General features: G+C 55.4%; 6 protein-coding genes across 6 annotated transcripts in view; 2 read left to right on the forward strand and 4 right to left on the reverse strand.

The window, feature by feature from the left end:
* The window catches only part of CHGG_08747 (uncharacterized protein), a gene marked incomplete at both ends in the record, with an annotated part of 2,155 nt that extends 714 nt beyond the window's left edge, over positions 1–1,441 (reverse strand). Inside the window, 6 exons of the mRNA XM_001226673.1 lie at positions 210–275; positions 327–359; positions 422–790; positions 868–997; positions 1,095–1,271; positions 1,393–1,441. Of these exons, the coding sequence (XP_001226674.1) occupies positions 210–275; positions 327–359; positions 422–790; positions 868–997; positions 1,095–1,271; positions 1,393–1,441 (824 nt within the window). The remainder of the gene's footprint in view (positions 1–209; positions 276–326; positions 360–421; positions 791–867; positions 998–1,094; positions 1,272–1,392) is intronic.
* Positions 1,442–4,369: 2,928 nt separating this feature from the next.
* Positions 4,370–6,838, reverse strand: CHGG_08748 (uncharacterized protein; the record flags this gene model as incomplete). Its single annotated transcript, XM_001226674.1, has 3 exons — positions 4,370–4,777; positions 4,848–5,550; positions 5,607–6,838. 3 exons carry the CDS (start codon positions 6,836–6,838, stop codon positions 4,370–4,372), a joined length of 2,343 nt encoding a protein of 780 aa, XP_001226675.1.
* An 811-nt stretch (positions 6,839–7,649) lies between these two features.
* Positions 7,650–9,049, reverse strand: CHGG_08749 (uncharacterized protein; the record flags this gene model as incomplete). Its single annotated transcript, XM_001226675.1, has 2 exons — positions 7,650–8,551; positions 8,614–9,049. 2 exons carry the CDS (start codon positions 9,047–9,049, stop codon positions 7,650–7,652), a joined length of 1,338 nt encoding a protein of 445 aa, XP_001226676.1.
* Positions 9,050–9,439: 390 nt separating this feature from the next.
* On the reverse strand, positions 9,440–10,572 carry CHGG_08750 (uncharacterized protein; the record flags this gene model as incomplete). Its single annotated transcript, XM_001226676.1, has 2 exons — positions 9,440–10,246; positions 10,318–10,572. The coding sequence occupies 2 exons, from the start codon at positions 10,570–10,572 to the stop codon at positions 9,440–9,442; spliced, it is 1,062 nt and encodes a 353-aa protein (XP_001226677.1).
* A 1,212-nt stretch (positions 10,573–11,784) lies between these two features.
* On the forward strand, positions 11,785–13,622 carry CHGG_08751 (uncharacterized protein; the record flags this gene model as incomplete). Its single annotated transcript, XM_001226677.1, has 3 exons — positions 11,785–12,062; positions 12,128–13,119; positions 13,204–13,622. 3 exons carry the CDS (start codon positions 11,785–11,787, stop codon positions 13,620–13,622), a joined length of 1,689 nt encoding a protein of 562 aa, XP_001226678.1.
* A 2,208-nt stretch (positions 13,623–15,830) lies between these two features.
* On the forward strand, positions 15,831–16,935 carry CHGG_08752 (uncharacterized protein; the record flags this gene model as incomplete). The annotated part of the gene is made up of 5 exons (XM_001226678.1): positions 15,831–16,241; positions 16,298–16,323; positions 16,385–16,443; positions 16,505–16,565; positions 16,647–16,935. 5 exons carry the CDS (start codon positions 15,831–15,833, stop codon positions 16,933–16,935), a joined length of 846 nt encoding a protein of 281 aa, XP_001226679.1.
* Between the last annotated feature and the right edge of the window lie 220 nt (positions 16,936–17,155).

Below are 17,155 nucleotides of genomic sequence, written 5' to 3' on the forward strand. Positions count from 1 at the left end.
GGGGATGGGGGGTGGAAAAGGGGGGATGGGGGGTGGAAAAGGGGGGATGGGGGGTGGAAAAGGGGGGGTGGGGTGAGGGGGTTAAAAACGTACCGGAGATGAAGAGCCAGGTCATCATGCCGAAGGAACCGAGGATGAGAGAGGGACGGCGGCCCCATTTGTCGAGGAAGACGATGGCGGGTAGTGTCAACACGACGTTGATCACGTACTGGATGGATGCGGTGGCGAGCGGGGAGGCAATTTGGGCGCCCTCCATAATGTAGACGATGTAGTACCTGCAACGGTCAGTGACCAAGATTCGGGAGGTGACATGGTAGTTGGCTTACATCATGATGTTCATTCCACATAGTTGAGACCACCTGTTGAGATTTGATTTTAGTATCCACTCCCGAGGAGGAAGTTATTGTTCGTTCGGACTCACATCTGGATGCTCATGCCCAGGAGCACACGCTTGTACATCCTTGGAGCAACGAGGTCGCGGAAGGACGAAGTCGCCTGCTCCCTCTCGAGCTGTAACGCCTCCTCGATTTCCTGGTACTGAGCGAGAACCTTGGGGTGGTTGACATCGCCTTTGCCGTGGAGGCGCGCAAGCACTCGGAGGGCTTCGTCCATGCGGTCCTTGGAAGCAAGCCAGCGAGGGCTGTAGGGGAAGAAGAACAGGCCGACCAAGAGGATGAAGGCGGGAACCATTTGGACACCCCACGGAATGCGGAAGGCAGCAGTCGGCTGGTTGGGGTCTTTCGATCCACCGCCAGTGCCCTCGGCAGCACCGAATTGAATAAAGTACTGGCTGTAGGCAAGGAAGAGGTTAGTTCTTGCACGAATACTCTTGGCTGGAAAAAAGGGAAATGGGGATATAGCACATACATTAGAATTCCCCATGTGATGGCCCATTGCTGCAGAGAGACCACTCTTCCTCGAATCTCCTTGGGCGCAATCTCGGATTGGTAGACGGGCACGATCGACGATGCAATACCGACGCACAGCCCGCAAATGACTCTTCCCACACAGAGCATCGCGATGTTCTGGGCCGCGGTCATGAGGATGGAGCCGATGATCCAGAGAACTACACGAGAACTGCAATGCGACTTTACGCGAGTACTTGTCGGCGATGAAGGACGACGCCAACGAGCCGACTAGACTGCCCGCCGGCATCGAAGCCGTGATACCGCCCTGGGCATACGAGACTGGGTTGTTGAAGTAGCGTTTGTATGCTTGCGTACCGAGGACGCCCGACATGGAGCTGATGTCGAAACCGAAGAGACCACCGCCTACCGAGTACCAAAGATATGAGTGTCTGATTTTCGACGGGAGAGGGTTACACGGTATGGATGTATCATCATGAAACCTGTGGTGTAGTTCTGCTGCTTCATGGTTTGGTTTGTGACTTACCAATGGCGGCAAAGCCGCAAATAAAATAGACATTGCTGGCTTCATACATGGTGACGAGATGTTCCCCTGAAGGGTCGTTTCACAGTACTAAGGTGAGCAGGTGAGTTGTCACTAAGGAGCCAGAGGGCAACACAAGGGCCCTCGGCAAAACAAGATGATGAAGAAAGCTATCTCTGGAAGAGAAGAGCGTGAGGCCGGTGGATTGGTGAAAATAGGGGCAAGGCGCTTGACAAACTAAGGGATCAGAACATGGGAATGCAACAGGGCCATATATAAGCCATTCATTCACAGATCCGACCCTCCAAAGTTCCTCCATTTACGCCAAACCTGCAGCAAGGGTTCCAGCTCCCAGAAGAGCCAGAGCAACCGCGATACGGCGCTGGCGAGTAGGATTCGGGAAAGGCAAGGTTTACTGGCCATCATTTCCCAACTAAGAGAACCAGCCCATGGTGGGGTTGCACGACCGAAGGTCACACTACCCAGCCTGGCGCCAGCTCGATGGTTGCATGGGAGACATGGCTCGCATGGCTCGCATGGGAAGTAACCATAGCTGTACTGTGCAGCAACGGAACATTTCCACGCCGACCATCCTGGTTGGTGAGTTTGACACAGTATGTAAAAGTATACTTTGACCGAGACCGTTCATTGGAGCTTGACCGTTTGACAGCAGGCAGAGTTCCGGGGCATCGGGTTGAGCTAATCACGGGCCGATTCCTTCGGGCTTTGAAGAAGGGAGCGTTGCGAACCAGAAAAGCCTTGGGAAGTTTGTCGGGTTGCCACGGCCTCCCTCGAGCGCATACTCGGTCTGGGGGTGATTGTGATTGATGCGTCAAAGTTGGGGAATGGGAAATGGGAAATGGCACTCAGACATACATCTAATTCCAGAAGACTCTCTCCCCTCGACTGTTTTGAAACACGGTCTGCAATGCAAGTCATGTCAAACAGACTGAGACGATGTATTGGCATCTCGGCTCTGGTTTCCTTTTTAACAGTTTTTTCTTGTGTTAACTATTTTATTTTTTTTCTTCCTTCTGACTCCATCCCCATCATTTTCCCCTCCGCCTTGGCTGCCCGAGACTTGGCACGCAACCACACAACCAACCTTATTGCACCTCCTGCCTGCCAAGTCCGTTCTAGGAAGGCGCGAGATCGGTGGCGTTTTCTTTTCTTTATTTTTGCTCGGAAGACGACCAAGACGAGCCACATGGGACGTCATTGGGCTTTGCTTTACCAATCTCCGGGGCGATCCAACGGCTCCCCGTGGGGTGAGAACGGGAGAACCAGCTTGTTGCGGAAGTTGTTCCTCCTCGTGCCCCGGCCGAGCAGGGGTGAGACCCCTCACAATAACCATGCAGACAGCCGTGATTGTCGAGTCCTCCTGTCCTCGACATGAACAATCGGGATTCTGCCAGTTCGTCGGCCCCGAAAGCAGCCTTGCCGTGAAACGAATCACACCGACGGGAATACCCCCTCCCGAACCAACACGGCGGGCTGCAATTCCGTTGCTTGTTCATCTCCGACCGTGTCGCGGGAGCATTCACCGTAGCCGAGACAAAAGCATGTGTTGTGACTCCAAGCAGCACACAACATGCTTCGGGTTAATTCCGCCCGGTGCTTGCCCGCCCGAGCTCGAGTCCCTCATGCGAGGTCGTATTGACCAAGCTTGAGCTGCGTGGGTTGCCATCGAGGAGAAGCACCAAATGGCATGGCAGCATGGCAGCATGGCAACGGCATTGCGCAGCAGCTGACGCGAATCCGGCCAAAGTGCGGCCGAGGCAGCGCCGTCAAGGGCCAGTCATCGATCGCCGGCACTTCCCCGCAGCCAAGGCGGGGGAGGGTCGGCGCTCTTAAGCTCATCCCTGCGGGGCCCCGCCAAGGCGCGGACGTCCATCTCGGCCCACAACGGCTGTCTCTGCTGCTTCTGGAATAAGGCCCCTGTTGAGGAACCCTTTTTTTGTTTTTCCCCCTTCCGAGGTCGATCCCTCGCCGCCGACATGGCTGGATGGGCCGCATGTTGGCGTTACTTTGGGAACAAGCATGTTATTGCTCCCCTGATAATCCCCAGAGACCCCCGGCCCTTCTCCACAACCATGGAGCCATCGAACTCCCATCACCGAGATCACTGGCATCCAGGCATGTGCCAGGATAGCCAGGAACTGTAACCAGGCCAATTCTCTCCGCAGCCGAACAAAAAGCCCGGCATGCAGTGAGAAAAGGATGGGGGTGTGGGAGGGTGTCGCTACTATGCTCGACGTCGACAGATGTATCCACGAGTCCGCATCACCGGCGAGTTCCCCGGATCTGGGGGAACTTGAGCCTCGAGTCTGCCTCTGTCGACGACATGAGCGTGCGTAGTTTCGCCATCCCGATCTGTTCGAAAGTTAGTTACCCGGCATGGTGACCGGAAAGTCCGAGTCTGCGTCTTCGCAAGACTCGGAATGCCCCTGCCATTATTAGTTCACAAAATAGAGGGATAAGGGAACGGAAGAACGGTCGATTATGCAGCCAACTCGGCCCATGCAACGAACAGGAGAGGCCTGGGAACGCTGCTGCGGTTGCCGACGGCGGCAACTTCGACATGAGAGCGCCGGGCTGACCGCCGTCGCTCTAAAAGTACAAGACTGAGTAAGTATGCCCCTCCGAATAAGAAAAGGGGCGACTGGATAACAAGATCCCGGGCTGTCGTCACGCCCTCGGATCGAGTGATAACCCTCAATGGAAGGAAGAATTTAAGAAAAAAATGACAAGACATGGAAAAGGGATATGGTATCGCGATGCATGATGCATCCACTCCTTCAACTCCGTGTCGCCATCCCAAATCCGTCCATGGGATTGTCGCCGGACTGCGCGCAACCCTTCAAGTTCGCTGCGGAGAAAGAAAATGCCGCCCATAGCCCGTATGCCGTTCGTCGAAGAGCTCGTAAATTCGTGGTGCGGTGTGTGACACATCCGGTTCGAGGTCGAGGGCAGATACCCTTCACCTCCTCCTACGGTTGCCATCGCTCCTGCCTTGAGGGGGTCGCTGCGGTGCAGCCTGGTTCCTCGCCGGCCAGTGGCCCTGGTCACGGTTCCGGTCCGACGACCGGTTGCCTTGCCCCATTGCCGGCCGGTAGCCCTGCTTGGCTAGTAGCTCAAGGTAGTTGCGCTGATTTTCGAAGCTAGAGTAGTTCCCGCCGATAATTACCTTTAGGATGCTCTGCCCAGCCCTATTCGGGTCTTGCGATAGTTGTGCCATGCGCTTGGTGAGTTCCTGGTGTGCGTTCGCAAAGTGAGCCAGGATCTTGTTTGTATTGCTGGAGCCTCCAGAGATGTCGTTTGCCGGGTTGTTCGGGTCAATGATGGAGAGCCGGTTGTGGTTCTTGTAAGCGAACTCCGTCACTTGGTGCTACAATTTGCGAAGAGTTACGGTTAGCTTTGTGAACACGGATAACTAGCCTTCTTGAGTGGCCACTGACCTTTGGAATCCAATGCGGGGGATTCAAACTGATGGCGACGGTCTGGTAGTTGAACTTATTGCCGTAGAGGTCGAAAAAGTGAAGAAGAAGCTGGCCGAGATGATGTCTCGTATCTAGGTTGCCGCTCTGCACTTCAGGCATCATTTGCAGCATACTCACTACCAAGCAGATGACTGAGAATCCCCCGATACCTCCGTTGACGGGCTCATTTAGGCCGCGCATTAGTAGAAAATGCTTGACCAACGTGACTAACGCCGGCATGCCCGGGTACCGGTCCCTCCATGCCTTGAATGTGGCAATAGCCGTCACGCCCGAGTTGTTCTCGAAAGAAACGTCAACTTTGAGGCCGGTCTTGTGTTCAATGAACTTGACCAGAGGCACCTTGGCACTAGGGATGACCTCAATTTCATCCTCCCAGGCCACCTTGTGGTTCATCAGTTGTCCCCGGAGCCGATAAAGAGTGTTCTTGGTGGAGTACTTGGGAACACCGCCCTTCATGTACCCGTCAGACATGAAAGCCATATCCATATCGCCTGTGGGTAAGTAGAGACCCGAGGGAAAGGAGCCAAAGGGATACATTTCAGCGTCCCGAAACACTTTACGGCAGAACTGCTTCAGATCCCGGACCAGTTCGCCGCGCAGGCGCTCCTCGAAGTCTCTGGGTTTGATGTACTCGTAGAAGTCGACCACTTCCTTGTGTAGCCTGATGGTAGATGAGTTAGCCAGTATCAGAGGAACGGACGCCGGAGTTCTCCTTACCAGACAGCCATGTTGGCGGACCTCGAGTGGTCTACTTCCATCCATGGAGTAGAATCTAACTCGGGATCCGGGACCCATTCTTTCGTGATCCCTCCCCCTGGCGGAGCCTTGGTTGCCTTCTTAAGCCTCGTGTGTGGCATCTTGATCTCATCGTCATGAGTCCGTTTTCGACTTCCCAGAGCAGAGGGCGTGGGGTCAGGCAAAAGCGCCGGGCCCTTTCCAGGCTTTGGGGGTCTCGGAGGTAACTGGAGGTTTAGTTCCGAGACAGGTACGATACGAGCAACGGGTGAAACCGCCCTCACCGCGGATTCCTGTCCCTGGTCGTCCTCATGCTCGTCAGTCGCGTCGCTGTCAGAGTCGAAGGAAATAAAGTCGGCCTCCCCTGAAGGCAACGAACTCCTAACTTCATTCTCCTGGACCCGAGACTTGCGAATCATTCGCACAACGTCTTTCTTCTTCCCTTGCGTTGCAGTCTCGGGAGGCAGGGCCGTGTAAGGGTCAGGATTGGACCATTTTGGCACATTGTTGTCTGAGGTCGATTGTTCGATGGCTGAACGAGCGCGCTTGCCCGTCGGTTCTTCAGTCGATCCCGCCTCTTCATCTCCCGAGATATCCATCTCAGCCTCGTCGCTATCGGAGAGCTCATTAAGGGGTCGATAAGTTACACCGCCTGATGTGTTGTAGAAAGCAACCTCTGTGTTGTTGTTGTTGTCGTGGTCAGTCTTCAATAACTCGCGCTCTGCGGGGACGAAAGGTCGCCACGGCCGATTACCGAAGTTCCGGCCATGTTTATTGTTCTGAACCGGCCGGGCGCTGCTGTCGTTCCTGGAGGAGCGGTTGTTCGAGCGCCGGGTTCTTTTTAAAGGCCGGTCGTCGCGATCGGGAGAATGAGGTTCATGTCGGTCATTGTGATGTTTACTGTTGCCTTGCGGCCGATACGTGTCGGCATTTTGGACACCGGCAGGCTTGTCGACCTGAAAAGTAAAGTCGCTTTGCGGCAGCCGGTAATTGTCCCCAGCAGGCGGGCCACGATAATTCGCGGATGGAGGAGGTAGGCCATCGCGGGGCCACCGTTCGCCGGGATTGTGCTCATACCGGCTGGAATACGAAGGCGCCCGATAGGCGTCCCGGGGGGGCGGACCATTCCGATTCCTCGAGTCGTGGTCGTTGCGATATTCGCGTGGCGGGAGATGGTTCTTCCCATTCGACCGGTATCGGGAGTTATGTGGCATTTTGGACAGTTTTATCTCTGGTGAAGCATGCTTTTCGAGATGGTGTTGCGACGCTGGTGGAGGAGATCAAAAACGTACGAGCGCAGACAAGTACGGGGATATTTTTTTGTGGTCGCTCATGCTTTGGGAAAGCATGACGCTAAGCGAAATCGGGTATAGCGTGTTCTCTTGGCCCCGCGTTTCCACGCGTTCACAATTCAGTACCTCAAGGCGTGTCAGTACATCTGTATGGACTCGTGAACAATCATGTGATTATCATAAAGCTCATAATCTACCTAGGGACGAAGTTTAGCTTTCAGATTCACACTGAAACTGTGCGGCTACAGGTAAATCCGCATTCGCAAGGGTCTCGCGGACTTGGTTCCGTGGTAAAGTCACGATTTGAAGACTCGCTTGTCCCAACAACATGGATGGACCCAGCTACTACGTAGACATCATTTCTTTGTCCGACAATCGCCAGGCGTATCGACCGCCAACAGAAACCGGGTAAAACGTGGCTATGTTAGCAAATGCTTGGCGACTAAGAATCATCAACTAGACAATCGCGTCTGGGCGCCCTGAACAAATGGTCCCCAGCTGGCAGCGCGCCTGACCTAGAGAGCAAGGACCTCGTGAATCCCCATCAATGTCGCCAGCCGGATAGTCTTCCTCCACTAGACATGGCATTAGTCGGCGGAGTGCCTTTGCTGAGAGAGGAAGGACCAGCAGCTTTTACTGCCTCTGCCAACCCAAAGAACGCACCACTGGTTGGGACGCCGGGTTGATGGTATCGGGTGTGCTACGCTGCTCATTCTGTGTTCTGTCAAACCAATCAAGGCTCAACCGGAAGGCCGGCAGCGAACTTTCGGGCAACCCACCCGGCTCCGTGTTCTTCGTATTCTTGCTTCGTCACTGCCAATCGCTCGACATGCTCGTGCCGGGCGAAATTGGCGGCTCCTACCCAGGTACTGATAATAGGATCCTCGGGGCGGGCCACCCGCACAACGCACTCGTCCGGCACGCGTTCCAACAATTCCATTTGCAACCGTTGGATAAAGTTATCCAACTTGGCGTTGCCTCCCACGACCACAATGTTTGCGAGCAGCCCCGGCCACAAGCCGATGGGCAACACCGACAACGATTGCATGACTAAGTCTGCGAGCCCGGGTTGGCGCAGGCCGATATCAGAGGGGTTAAACAGTAGTTCTGGGACCACGAAGCGCTCGTTGCGCAGTGTAAGGATATCCTCGGTCGACAACGCCGCCTTGTGAGCACGAGCGGAAACGCCCGGTTCGTAATCTCGAACCACACCATGGAACGTTGTGTGTGAATCTGGAAGAACGTAATCCCTTGCGATCCCGGCGCCACTCAGATAATTGTCTCGCCGTTCGCCGCGCGTCCCTTTCCACGTCTTTTCGAGGTCGCCCTTGAAATCTAACGAGACATAACAGACAGATTCCCTCATTTCATTCGCAATAAATGTCTCATTTCGCATGTCGAAGTGTCGGACCGACAGTAGGCGCGTGAGGTAGTTGGTCATCAACCGGCCCCCAACGTCTAACCTCCGGATGGCCTGGTGTAGTGGCCTGCCTTGCACCATTGGCGTCACGGTGGTGTGGGAATATCCGGAGTCAATCACGAGTATGACCTCGGCTGGGATGTCAACTGGAGTGTCTGGTGTCCTCGGGGTGTGGAAGATGGCTTGGAGGTCCTGGTATGCGTTGAAGGCCGGGCCTGGGGATATGGTGCAAGGTCAGTGACGGCCCAAGTGGGCAAAAGGTGGAAGAAGGACGGACCAATGCCACGGAAGTAACTAGCAAAACCAAATTCCTCAAACACCATTTGGTCGCAATGTGTCTGCAGGGCCGGAAGCGCGTTCGGTTGCTCGGTGAGCACGAGGCGGGTCTCGGAAGGGTCACATCGTTGGGGCGCCTTATCGTCGAAGAATTCGCGATCCCATATCTCCTTTTGCGCCTCCCAGCTCACCACAAAGCCCTTCTCAACCGGACGGCGGAAGGCTATCTCGCCAAAGTCTCTGCATTTCTCCAGCTCGGATCCGACATACGTTTTCCGATGGCGGTCTCGCGCCAGGCAATTTGGGATAATGCGCGGCCCGTCCGTTTTGTCGCCAGTCACAAACCCGGCTTTGATAGTGTTGGCGCCATTGTCGAGAACTAGGGTGGTGGATGGCGCCGGCGGGCCCGTTGCCCGCGACTTTCGACTCGCTGCCATGAGATGACCTTCGCTGGTGAGCGTTGGGGTGGTTTTTTAGGATGCAGTTGAGTGGGGCCGAGCTTCCCTCAAGGAGCTGAGGTGCCAAGCAGAAAACCGGGGCACGAACCACAACCCCACATTCGACTTTCAGCATCACCGATGTCTTCGATTTTTCCCGGCCTTCTCTTCCCAGTCTTCAGAACAGGGATCGTCACAAACGATATCAATCTTCATACTTGGTTTGGTGTACTAATATCAGGTTAATCTCAGGTCAATTCACCATTTCGCAAGAACCTGCTTTGGATCGGGCCCGCACCGTCGTCTGGCCGGCATGGGTTTTGGTGGGTCCTAACGGTAGTCTTCATCACCCATTTCTTTATCTACCTAGTGACCCAACACTCTAAATGTCTACTGAAGTTTCGGGACGCATAGTTTCTCCGCCTCTGTATTCAGGGCATCAATCTCAGCTTGAACAAAAGGGATGCCTTCTTCAAGCCTGTTCCTCTCGGTCAACTGCTCAATCTCCCCAGGAAAGTATATCCTGTCCACCCCTTCCATCTTATCAGAGCCGGTGACGCGCTGGTACAGCGTATCCATCCGCTGCCTAAATTCGTCAAGGCTCACAAAAAGGTCCGGCTTTATGGCAACAATGAAGTGGCCAACGTCGCCTGGCTTTGACATGTCGTATGGCCCGGTAACGCCTCCTGCAAACGCAGACCCAGACAAGACACCGGAGAACACGTCCATCATAATGGCCAACGCCGAGCCCTTCGGGCCGCCCATCGGCAGCATCACCCCCTTCAGCGCTTTAGCGGGATCGTCCGTCGGTTTCCCGTCCTCATCCAACGCCCAGTCCTGCGGGATCTTCTCGCCCCGTCGAAGAGCCTTGTAGATCTTCCCCCGGGCAGCGACCGAGGGTGCCATGTCCAAGATAAAGGGGAGTGAGGTCTCGCCACCGGGGGCTCCGCAGGCGATGGGAGAAACACCCATCAACTGGGACTTGCCACCCCAGACGGGCAGGGCAGGAGACGAGTTGGTAAACACGAGGCTCATCATGCCGGCATCGGCGGCTTGGCGAACAATCCAAGCCGACATGCCAAAGTGGTTGCTGTGCTTGACGCTCACCATGCCGATGCCGAAGGTCTGAGCCATGGTGATAGCTGTATCCATGGCCAGGTGTGCGGCCGGGAAGCCGAAGCCATTGTTACCATCGACCTAACAGAGGTTATCGTCTGAGTCATCTGCGAAGCGAAGAGATGTTCGTAAGGGAGACGAGTGGGAGTTACCTGAGCAACTACAGGTGTTACCTGCGTGAGCGCCGGCTCAGCCTTGGGATCTAGCACTCCGTTTCGGATCCGCGCCAGATAGGATGGGATGCGGTTGATACCATGGCTCTCAACTCCGCGCAGGTCTGCCTGCACGAGTCCTTGAGCGACGATCTTGGCGTTCTTCTGGGACACTCCGGCTGCCTCGAGGAGGGCAACCACGAATTCCTCAGCAGCGGTGTGCTTTACGGTGATTTTGGTTTCCTCTTGTGCCATTTTGAAGATCACGGATGTCCAGATGCTGAAACTGTTGAGTCCTCGTTGATGGGAAAGGTTCCGTTGTAACACAGAGTTGAGGAAAGGTTAGCAGGGTGATGGGGGTTAGGGTCTTGGTGACTCTTTTCCGTGTGGCATCCTTCCGGCAGCCCAGCCGGCTTTCAAATTTCTTAGCTTTCATTGGCAAAAGCTTCTTCAAACCACCCCACGATCACTCCCCCGGTTGCCGAAATCCGATCGCGGCTCTTCGGAGCCATTCTTTAATTATAGAGGAACCCTTCCCCTTCTTCAATTCTGCCACTAATTTCTTCAATTTCTATTGTTTCTTTCTTTTTTCCTTTTTTTTTTTTTTGGCCGGCTCTCACGCCCCTCGTGCTTTTCGACGGTTCTACCCGACTTTTTCCTGTCTTCAAAACCCGCCGACCTCCTGTCGGATTTTATTTCCTCATCCATCCTTCACGTTTCATCACTTGGCCCTTTTCATCCCGGCGGGCAGAAACACCCATTATTGGATGATTGCCTTCCTCTTTAATGTTTCCGATTGGCACCACCCATGGGTCCACGATGGAGCAACACGCGACTTGAAGCGGGTTTCTCCAGGTTTGCGGAGGTGGGGAGGCAGGCTGGCAGGCAAGGCAGGGCCCCGACCTTTGTCGGTCCGAGTCCGGTTATTCCTCGTGCCCATCTTGAATCATCCACCAGTGTCACCGCTTCCCCATGGGAAACATGTAGTGTTTGCTGCCACCTGACAACATAGGTCTCATCTCCCGAACCACCTTCCCAAAGCGGCGGTGATGTGCGGGATGTGTTACAACGCTGGAGCTGGAGATGCTGTGTTGCCACGAGGGGCTCACCTGGCACAATAACGTAACCGGTCACCAATTGAGGAGATGTCCTCCATATCGTGGAATTTCCAAGCCTTTCTAGATGGATTCTTGGTGAGCCGTCTACCCCCGACACCCTAGTCCTGGGCAGCCTTGCATCGGAGCTATTCCTTCACGGCAGTCCTCACGGCACTCGACGGTGGTGCCATGTCAGGTACGGTAGATACCGGGTCTGAGACTTGAAAGAATTATTCTATTTGAGGCTGCCACTTCTGGGAAGTTGATAAAGCTATCACGGCACGCCTCTCCACGACTCCCAGCTGATCACCAGCACTTGTTTCTCTCCACACACCGCCGTTCGCTGACCGCCTCCCCACAAACCGACACGATGGCTGGCGGGGTGAAGAAACCCGTAAACGTCTTCAAATTGAAGAACTTGGACGTACCCAAAGAGGTTTTCAATTGGAAGCTCTGGTTTGCGGTTCTCTCCTTCTCCCTTCTCGGCGCCGCCCGTGGTGTCGACGAGGGCCTCATCAGCGGAGCCTTCAACAGCAAACACTTCCAGCAGACCATCCACTACGACTCATACAGCAAGGTTGAACAGGCAAACATCAAGGCAAATGTCTCGGCTATGGTCCAGATCGGCTCGGTTGGGGGTGCTCTGATGTCAGTCACCTCAACACCACCTCTTCTACATTTTTGAAACCATGATAAACTGACCCTGGCGATAGTGCGTTTCTCGTTTGTGACAAAATCGGCAGAATATGGGCCACTCGCCAACTATGTCTCCTGTGGATTGTGGGCATCGCCATCTTCATGGGGTCCAACGGAAATCTCGGTGCCATCTATGCAGGCAGGTTCATCGCAGGTCTCGGCGTGGGCCAGACGCCCGTTGTAGGGCCCGTCTACATCGCAGAGATTACCCCTGCGAGTATCCGCGGTCTCTGCACTTGTCTCTTCACCGGCTTCGTCTACCTGGGCATCGTCCTTGCCTACTTCACCAACTACGGGTGCCAGATCAACCTGGGCGACACCACCGCCGTGCGGTGGCTCGTACCCACCAGCCTTCACATCATGTTCTCGGGTCTCATCTGCATCCTCACCCTCTTCCAGTCCGAGTCGCCCCGCTACCTCGTCATGAAAGACCAGCACGACAAAGCGCTCACGACCATGGCGCGCCTACGCAACCTCCCCCCACAGCACGACTACGTCGTCGCCGAAATCAGCGCCATCACCGCCGCGCACCGCGAGGAGACGGAAGCCACCAAGAACACAGGCTGGCTCGGGATCCTGCGCGAGGCCTTCCTGGACCCGAGCAACTTCTACCGCGTGTCGCTCACCATCGCGGCGCAGATCCTGTCGCAGTGGTCCGGGGCGGGCTCGATCACGCTGTACGCGCCGGACCTGTTCCACCTGCTGGGCATCGCCGACACCAACACCAACCTGCTGGTGACGGCCGTGTTCGGCCTCGTCAAGCTCGTCGCCGCCGTCATCTGCGCCCTCTTCCTCGTGGACGTCGTCGGCCGCAAGCGCTCGCTCCTGCTCGGCATCGCCTTCCAGGCCATCTCCATGATCTACGTGGCCGGCTTCCTCACCGCCATGCCCCAGCTGAGTATCATAAGACGACGCGTGAAGCTGGTCGGGTCGGAGCTGGCGGCTTCGCGGGGTGCGGTGGCTATGATTTATCTGTCGGGCTTTGGGTGGGCTCTGGGGTGGAATAGCAGTAAGTGGTAACCTCTTCGGCCCGCCGTGATGGGTCTGGATTAGCTCGTATGAACTGCACTAACCGCTTTCTTTTTCCTTCCAGTGCAATACCTCATGACAGCAGAGCTGTTCCCACTACGGATCCGTGCTTTTTGCACGTCGCTGGCCATGACGTTCCACTTTGCGAACCAGTACGGCAACTCGAGGGCCGTGCCAAACATGTTGTTGCCCGTTGCCGATGGTGGCATCTCGCCTCAGGGGACATTTTGGTTCTTCGCCGCGGTGACGATGCTCGGCGGATTGTGGGTGTGGTTCATCATGCCGGAGACGGCCGGGAGGAGCCTAGAGAGCATGGATCGTTTGTTCAGCTTGCCGTGGTACAAGATTGGGAGATATGGCAACCGGGAGGCGGATATTGAGGACGAGAGGGAGAGACGGAGTGGTAAGCTGGATGATATGGGGGTTGTTGAGGAGGTGGAGATGAGCGCGGCGAGGAGTCAGGGGGATGGCCACAGGGTGTGATGTTTACGCAGCTTGAGTCATGACTCGAATAGTGTCCTAAAACCCTTTACTTTGAATTATCTCGCCATAACGGGGATGACTAGGAGCCGATAAGCCTTGTTATCTATTATCTCTACATGTACCGAGCTCCTCGCTAGTGCATGCATAAATACATGTTTGAGCCCAACACATGAACCACCCCCGCATTATTCTACTAAGTTGATGATGACCAACCTATGGACCTAGTACTACATGCAAGTAGAGATAATCAAAATTATTTCTCTCTTAGCCTTTTGGTTTCTCTACCTATACCCTCCACTTTGTCAAATGCATTGATGAACTCTGGTCGGCCGTGACAAGGAGCTTCGATTTCACATGCAAGCAAGAGACTCACAGTGGCTGCCTAGCAGCACAAGTGCCTCATCCCAAACCATCATATTCATTGATTCTCAAACGTCCCTTGCGGCGTCGACTACAACGTCGGGCTAACCGGAAAGATGTGACTCCGTGGGAGGTTCCGCTGAAGGGCCGAAACTCGATTGGGTTCCCTGCAGCTGAAGCTGAGTTAAGTTGCATCCCGGGCCCTTGCAGCTCGCAGCTGATGGACACAGCCCGTCTGCTAGAGCTGCAATGCACCCTGAAATCGGCTGACGAGGCAGAATCCCCAGCGGCTTCCCCACCATGGCTGGAGCTTCCCCCCATGCGGAATGGACATATGCCGGGCTGATTTTACCAACTTCCTTTACAAGCTCCCACTGCCTCCCTGCCCTCCCACGAGCTACCTAGGGCCACCACTTCCCCACACCGAAAGCGGGTGCCACAGTCGAACATAATCCTGTATCGAACACCACCATTGCCGTTTCTTGACGCCGGATGACCCCGCACAACGCCCTTGGCGCCGTCGAAACTTGGCAGTCACAACGCACGCCGTCAATAGTTTACGGGAAAGGTGGGATGGGGGCGGCTAATGGGGCCGGCATCGCCGTCAGCCCTGTCACACCCCACGGGCCCACGCTGTCGTGTAGTAACCGAATCCTCAGCACCACTTGGACTTCCTTGGACTTCCTTGCACTGCTACGCCAGTGCCGGAGCACGTCTAGTATTACGAGCTTTGCCGCCCCCGGTATGCTCGCCTCGGTATGAGCATCGCCCATATGGGAATAGTGTAGAGCTACCGCCCGACCGCCGTACGCGCCGCCTTGGCATTGAATACTTTGGCCTTTGTGTTCCCGTGTGTCATAGTCTTGTTGATAATGTGCATCAGATGGTCCGGCTGACAGGAACGTTACGGCACAGCTCGCATCTTGGCGCGTCCCGCTACCACATCAGACTCGGTGCCTGCGTCAAGCGCCGTGGGATGGAAGCAGGAACGAAGGAATAGAACACTCCTAGAAATTTTGTGGGGAAGGGAGGGAGGGAGGAAGGGCTAAAATTGAGCTGTTTTTGCCGTAGAAAGTTCATACTACGTCATGTCATTCATGTCAATGGTGGGCTTGCCTCCCACACTTGTTCCCCCGAGACGTCCGGTGACAGCGGGTTCCAATGGATTCAAAGCCACAAAAGATCATGGGTTGTCCAAGCCCGCCCCTGGGCCGCTCGAGGTATCATGGCGGTGCAAGTGGCACGCGCCAACCGCAGCCTCTCCTTCCCTTACTCTGACCACCCCTCGCTTTCTTCTTACTCACTCGTGTTGACTCAACGACAAGCCCGCGCCTCGAGCTCGCGTTTCCCATATCACATCAAAAGATCCAGTAGGGCACAAGTGCGCTCGTGTGATGTGGGGGAGCACAACATCAGTTCTCCCCTCTTGGGCGAGGCCGAGGACAATAGGTCTGAATGGGGAAAGGTTAGCCTAGGGTGCGGCACACTTTCCCTGATATCTCCGAACTCTTCCTGTCCTGGTGTGGCCCTCACCGGTGAGTATTGGACGTTTCCTGTCCTAAACGGAATGGTAGGTTGTGCACCGCCGGGTCTGCCTCCCTTGAGTAACCCTGCCGCGGCTTCTGCGGATGGGGGAGACAGCTCTGAACATCTCATGGCCGGAAGACTAGATAAATGGAGGTCGTCCGATCCAGTGGTTAGCCCAAAGGTAATTCCTACCACTTAGTATTTCAAACTGCATAACCCACGCCCCTCATCCCTACTTTCCAATACCTTTAAAGTGCTCAGCCGCTCACTTATAGCACCTCAGATATTACACAACCACCCTCATCCTTCCTAGCTCTCACCATGCGGTGGACCCTTGCGGCACTGTTCGGCTCGGCCCTCGTGGCCAACCAGGCTCTGGCAGAGCTCACCTTCACGGTGGAAGCCACAAAGAACGGTGTCCCCATCCCACAATCCGAGATTAAGCTAGAGCCCTTCGAGTTCGGCCGTACCCGCATGGGTGGCAGCAGCCCGACCCCAGTCCACCGAAGGATCCGGAGGTCGAACCCTACCGCTAATAGTAACAACTGGTGCGGCTCTGTCAACAAAACGCCTTCAACCAACCAGATCCAAGTCATCCACGGCACGTTCCAGCACCCCACATGTACCCAAAGGGCCGGCGTGACAACGTACCCCCAGGCGGCCGCAAACTGGGTGGGGATCGACGGAGACTCCTGGAAGTCTGCACTGTTGCAAGCAGGGACGGTCTGCAAGGTATGTTCAAGTCTGAAAAAAAAGTCCCTGGATGTCAAGCTAACTAGCAGCCTTAGATTGATAACTCGACCGGTATCGTCAGGTACGCCTCATAATATTTCACAAAGTCCGAAGTGCACCATCCACTAACACTTCTTCTTCAGAAACGAAGCTTGGTGGCAATGGGTTCCTTCTGCCGCCTACACAATCACGACTATGCCAGGTACGCCGCCATACTTTACCCATCAAACCACTCCCTATCATTACTGACCCCAACAACACAGTGTCAGCAGACGACTGGATCGAGATTACTATCGAGACGACGTCGACGACAGCAGCTGAAATGTACGTTTACACCCTTAAAACCCCCCACCCATACCCCCCAATAACACCCACCACTAACCCCCCCCTCCCCACCACCAACAGCACGCTCTCCAACCTCTCCCAAGGCCAAACCTACACCATGAAGATCGCCAGCGGGCCGACCCTCGCACGGGTAGACGCGGACTGGGTGGTGGAGCGGCCGTACTACGGCGCCAACCTGGCCAGCTTCCCGACCTTCACCGACGTGTGGTTCGACGAGGCGTGGGCGACGCGCGCGAGCGGCTCCCTGGGCATCCTCGGCGCTAGGCAGTACCAGATCCCGGGGCTGGGCGCGGTCCCAGGAGTGGCATGGATCAGCAGGAGGTTAGTTGGGTCGCTTTCAGTCCTTTGAGGAGGTGTCGGGGGACTTGGCGTTGGGGCCTTTTTTTTGGGGGTCTTGTCTCCATCTTGGAAAGGAATAGCGCTTGGTATGTAGAGCACCGCGTGGAAAACCTTAATCTTTTTTTTTTGTTATTTGTGCGCGAGTGAGCGCCCCCTATTTTTTTGGGGGGAAACACACACTACGCGCCCTCAGTCCCTGAGTAGGCGAGGTTTTTTTCGGGGGCCTATAT

The sequence above is a fragment of the Chaetomium globosum genome, genomic scaffold (genome assembly GCF_000143365.1).
Source record: "Chaetomium globosum CBS 148.51 scaffold_6 genomic scaffold, whole genome shotgun sequence".
Lineage (NCBI taxonomy): Eukaryota > Fungi > Ascomycota > Sordariomycetes > Sordariales > Chaetomiaceae > Chaetomium > Chaetomium globosum.